We start from the raw sequence: 6,112 nt of genomic DNA, 5'->3' as shown, positions 1-6,112 counted from the left end.
AGGCTGCTGATGTGCACTGCTTTGCAGAATTAAAGACAAGCAATCAAATATCATGTTGCACAAATGTAATTGCTACTATAGCAGTACTGGGTGTTATGGACAATGCCAATTCCTCGAGCTATGAGACCTCGGTGAACACATCCATTTTTGAAATACCTAGATGAAAGAGTTTTCAAAAGATTTGTTATCCTGGCCCAAGTGAGCAGATGCTGAATCAAAGCAATGATGCTTGTTGTGAACAGACTTTTAAAAGTCCATGGAAGAGACTCCTGCAACAACTGCATGTGGCTGTTTATATGGAAGAGGAGCAAAGAAGGGAGTCAATCCTTTGTTTGCAATTTGTTCTACTGTCTGCAAGGTTCCTGTAGGGCTACTGAGTTCCTGTGGATACAGTTACAATTTTATTTTTACCTTCTTGATGTTTGCAACTCTCATTCAGCCACAAAACTTAAGAGGAGGATATATGTCAGCTAAAGACACGTTCTGCTCTCAGTTATGTTGCGCAAGTATAAATACACCAGAAAAAATACCATTAATTATCTTTATCTTCTCTGGATTGCAGCAAATTTGAATTACATATTCTTTAGTTGAATAAAAATTGGAATACTTTTCACAATACCCTTCCTTCACCCAGTGTGTTGGAAGACCATGCACTGCACTGAGGGATGTGGAATTAAGGGATATAAAAAACCAGAAGGAAGAAGTTTTCATGTCTGCTTCATTCAAACCATATTGTGGCAACAGAAAGCAGGTTTTATCACTCCTGCAGCCATGACAATTTCCCATAAGGAAAAAAAGAGATTCATTGCCAGAGAACCTTTCCACACTGAAGAAAAATCTCTACTCTCCTAGTTAAGGGATCTTACAGCTAATGTGACAATTAGAAGGGCTCAATCAGATGAGCATTTCCACCATGAGGTACAGATCCATAAGGAACACCCTCAAGACCCTTTGCCTTCAGTAGCACTCCAACTACTGGCAACAAAGAAAGTGATTACTGCTCTGAGCAGCCATTATTTGTCAAACAAGCTTAAGTCCCACAGAATATCAGGTGATAAATGGGTCGAATCAGCTGCATATATTCTACAAATACAACAATATAATTTTTTAGGGAAAAAAAAGGTATTGCTGCTTTTTCCAATGAGCACAAGTTAATATTCAGTGAAGTATATCATTTCAGAAGAGGACCTCAATGGGCTTCTCCAGTTCCCTACTGGTACTGCATTTCTACAGATGATGGTAATGGCAGTTTATTGGGGAAAGGAAAATTTGCATCCTAGACATGACCAGATTTGACAGCAATTTCCAATTTTCTCCTGTGCACAGAACACTCTTTGTATTTTAATTATTTCTAAATATTTTATGTTTCATTCAAATTGTGAATTAATTTTACTCTTTTCAGTGAAAACTAATTTTCTAATTATTTGAAATGCATATGGTTTTGCTGAGTGTTAAAATGCTATTGGTAAGAAAAGTCAGAAGGATAGAAAGAGAAAAATTAAAATTTGACATATGTAAAAAATACTAAAATTTATATAATTGTTTAATGGCAAAGTTGTAAAGATCACTACATAAACAAGTGAATGACTTCTAAAAATGAAGAGTTGGTATCTTCTATATCAAAGCTACTCAAATTTAGTTGAATACAAATGCAAATCTATTAGCAATGGAAACATGAATTGAAGCCAATAAATCAGCCAAAAGTAGTTGATCTTGTGGAAGGTATTTCTTCTGAAAATGAATTGTTAAAGGTACCATAATAAATACAAAAAGGCATTTCATGTCTACCACACCACATATGTCCTCTTGCTTGGCTGTCTTCTACATCTTCTAATTCTTTCATCTCAGAGGGTTTTTTCTAACACACCTTACAGGAGCACACCTTAGATATCCAGGGATGTGGCTTCATGTCATCTGCAAGAGAAATGAATGATTTCTTAATAATTTACAATTTGAGGCTTAATGAATTTACAATATGAGGTAATAGCTGACATTTTGTTACTAAAATATGTGTTATTTTACAGTCTTTTTATAGAGTAAAACACTATAATTTTTGTAACTTTTCAGCACCCTCACACTAACTTTAAAAGATCCAGAAATCTACCTCCAGAAGACTGTTCACATTATGACTGATATGGCACAGGAAGCAATACAGAACCTGAAACAGCCCAAGAGATGTATGGATTCCTCTAAACTCTTCTCCTGCACAGACTCTGCTTCTTCCTTTCTTTTCTTTTAGAGGAAAGCGCTCCAGTGGATCAGCAGAAAGATAATATCTATCTTAAACTCATAGGATTTTATGTTTCCTCTACAAAAATTTTCTCTTAGCAGAAATAATCCTACAATAGCCATAAACAGAAGTAATGTTATATTATATTCATGTTATATTATATTTTAATCCTTTCAAGGCATTTTAGAATTCCACATAAAAACTTTCAATGACAATTTTTACCTTCAAGATTTCTTTTAATTTGATGTACAGTAATATTTACAATCTGAATTTTAATTGTAAAATTATTTTTAATGTTGCAACCTGAATTTTTATTACTTGCACTAGAAACACTGCTCAAACAGGTACCACCACATCTTCCATGAGTATATGAATACTGAGAAATCAGCGAGCATTATTTTATTCCAGTCTAATGAATATTTTGTGAATTTATCATATTATCTATGATCTTTCTGCCTATCTGTATCATAGACACAGAGACATATGCATTTTCTTGATGACAATTAGGCAGTCTTCTGAATTTACAGTTTAATTTGCTATTAAAAAAACCCAACAAAACTGAAAGCAAAAAAAGAATCACAAATCAAACCAAAACATATGAGTCACGATTCCAGTAACCCAGAACACTGAGAGGATACGACACTACATTGACTGCAGTGAAATTATGATGAATTTGTCCATGCCTATGCTGGAAATTCCAGAACTTCTTTCTGGAATAATTCCTGGGCACTGACATTTTATATACAGTCCCCAGGCCCATCAGTGCCTGTGACCAGTGGGCTGCCCCTACATTGCATCTTCCTGCTTCATGCATCCTCACCAGCAACAGCCTGCAGCACCCCATTCCCAGGTCAGTCCTCATTTACTGCCTCCTGCTTCTCATGAGGATGCAAACACAGAAAATCATTTCTTTCTGGGGTGCTTCATACCTGGAAATTTACTGATTATATATTTTTACATTCTGCCTGTGTTCTGATCAACAGCCGTAGAGATGACACAATGCTGATTTTAAAAACACTCTTCAGTGGATGGAACTTGGAGCAAGTAAGTGAGTATTTCATGCAGTAATTATAACTTGCCGGATAACAAAATAGTCACACTTTCAGTGCTGTATTTTTAAGCACACTGTGGCTAATAAGAATCTGCTGTTCTTCATACTTTTTTATTTCTATTTGCTGCAGTTCTATCTCTCACACCCTGTATTTCAGGGACAGACAGAGACCTTTGCCATCTTTGTGCCAAGGTCTCTAAATAGGACAAGCAATTAAACAAGACTGGGGAAAACTGCTATTATCTGTTATGCACCCAGAATTACATTCTGTCCTGAAAAAAAATGAAAAATTGAACAGAAAGAATTTTTAATATATGCAATGGTTTTGGAATGAAGGGATGGGAGAGATCATGAGCTGCAGAAGGGACTAGGCCAAGACTAAGGCAGAGATTGTCTGATACTTAAGGCCATAAGCAAACAGGGGTTTTACCACTTACGTGGTTTCTATCCAAAAGATGGAAAACACTACACTTTCCATCTACAGCTTCCAATTCAATCTTCCATTAGTGAGGCTCAGTTTCCCTCTATTACCAAGTGAAGTAATAGTCTATTTCCTATTCTACTGCAATGTGTCTTTTGGGGAAAATAAGAGGGAAGAGACATCTGTGTCTACATGGTTTCTTGTGACTTCAGCTCAAATCTATTCCTTTTTCCCCCAGGAGCTGTACTTGCAGAACCTTCCTTAGTGGGATTGCCCCACATATGAAAGCTAAGATACTTCAAGCTGTGTTTAGACCCACTTCAATCCTCTTAGATTTTGACTTACAAAATTCAGAGCATTTTCAATCCCCCTAGGAACCATTTCAAGCAACTCCCTTTGGACAAGAGGATCTGCATCTGTAGGTGTAAATTTTCCACCGCTATTTGTACAAGAAAACTCAGGTGAATAGCTCAGACCTAGAAGTCTAACTAACAAACACATCTCAGCTTCTTTTTCAGTTTCCTTAAATGTGGAAAATTTGTCTGATAAAATGGAAAACTGCTGGGAATATTTATTTAAAGAAAGAAGCACTTTAAGGGATAGTGCACTCTTTATGGGAGATTGATATGATTAAAAGTCAAGTTCTACAGAAAACTGTTGCGATTCTTATCTGATTATTATGTTCAAGGCCAGAGCAGAGACAAGTTTGAAAAGCCAAGGCTTTGCATATCAAACAGGAGTAGTCCTCAGCATGTGGGGGAAAATGGCAGTGACAAACCTACTATTAGGCATCTGGGAGAGAAGCCCAGCATCTCCTCTGTGTGGGGCCTAAAATAGACATGAGCCACTATCACAGATAATGGCAGCCTGTAGCCACATGAAGGGAGAAACTAAAATCCATTTCACTTAGACAAGAAACTGCAGTCTGATATTTACCTGTGTCCATCACTTGTGAAAAGTGTTTACTGTGAATTATCCAAGAGAAAAGTGCAGGTTGAGGGGTTTCATTACCTATCTGAGAGTAGCTCAGATCACACATTAAACACAAGAAATCACAGGTAAATCTTGGATTGGTGTCTTGGGTAGTCAAACGGATTCCTGCTATTCATCTGAGTATCTGCCTCCTACACTTGCTGGTGGCCCACGTGCAGAGCACTGAGAACGTGTGCAGACACAGAAAATGTGAAAGTAAAACAGAGTAAGCTTCATGTGATTTTTGATAACAAAGATCACTTTCAAAATAAAGCTCATTCTAGTGTCAAGGAAAGACACTGTGCCTTTCACCACGAAAAACCACAACGTACACATAGATGTGTTAATGGCTGCTCTACAGCCTTCCTGAATCAGGCAGAAATTGTAATAAAGAACCCTTTCTAGGAATAGTTGGAACTCCTTCCACATGTATTGTCATATTTTCACCTTTTCCCCATCACAAGAGATAGTAAAATAAATATCTTTCTTAACATCACTTTTGCACCTATGACAACATCTTGTAAGTGAAGCACAAGAGACTCTTTATAGATTCATTAATAAAGTCTTATAAATTAAATTTGTTAGTTTGCCCAGACTTTAAATATGTGTGAGAGAGATTCTTAAGTCACAGGTTTCACCAAACCAAATGCTGACCTCCCAAGCATTCTCAGGTTCCATGATTCCAAGTTAAAGCACCTGAGAAAATCACAGCCAACTGAATGTCATATTATTGTTTCAATGTTTGCTACTAAAAGTAAATGGTAAGCTTTAAGTAAATGTATTGTGTTACCAAATCTTTCCTTTCAAACAAGCACTTCTGTCAGAAGTGTCTTAATTTCTTATCACAGAATTTCATCCGCACAAGGAGCAATAAATAATTCATGTTCCTAGCTCTTTGTTGTGTGTCCCTGAACTGCACAGAGCTGGAAGGCTGACAGCTGTGTCAGGACAAGCACCAAAGATCTGACATGACAAGTGACTAACAAGTTTCTTTCAGTCTATAGTGAAAGAAGACAATGGCATAAAGTGCAAAAACGAAATCCTGAAACAAAATGAAACTGTTTCTTTCTCTTTACCTAAGTGTTTGCTATGAGCTTATTTCCGACCCATAACCTCTGGTCATTTTATAGTACTGCCCAACCCCCTTTACTCCTCACATTCGCCTGGCCATTTACGCCTGTCCACGGATCAATATGAGCAATTCTTGGAGAAATACGATGTCTCCATGACAACCAAGCCACAAATTCTCAGTGGAAAGCAGTGAGACCAGTAGTGAAATCTCCTGAGGTTTTCAGACCTATAAGACAAGATGTCTTAAAATGCAGGAATGGACAGAAACAAAAGCCAGAGTAATTCATTGTTTATTACTAGTTTAATGATGTCAGATGGACCGATTGGAACTCAGTTTTTAAGTTTGGATGCTTTATCAACATGTATT

At 37.0% G+C, this 6,112-nt stretch overlaps 1 protein-coding gene across 1 annotated transcript in view; it reads right to left on the bottom strand.

Annotated features, from left to right (window-relative positions):
• Window positions 1-1,846: 1,846 nt before the first annotated feature.
• The window catches only part of WDR72 (WD repeat domain 72), a 95,183-nt gene continuing 90,917 nt past the window's right edge, over window positions 1,847-6,112 (bottom strand). The window contains exon 19 of the mRNA XM_042779679.1: window positions 1,847-1,914. Within this exon, the coding sequence (XP_042635613.1) occupies window positions 1,859-1,914 (56 nt within the window). The 3' untranslated portion in view covers window positions 1,847-1,858. The remainder of the gene's footprint in view (window positions 1,915-6,112) is intronic.

The sequence above is a fragment of the Catharus ustulatus genome, chromosome 12, assembly GCF_009819885.2.
Source record: "Catharus ustulatus isolate bCatUst1 chromosome 12, bCatUst1.pri.v2, whole genome shotgun sequence".
Classification (NCBI taxonomy): domain Eukaryota; kingdom Metazoa; phylum Chordata; class Aves; order Passeriformes; family Turdidae; genus Catharus; species Catharus ustulatus.
The sequence above is the reverse complement of the archived record's forward strand: the minus strand, read 5'-3'. Positions and strand labels throughout refer to the sequence as shown.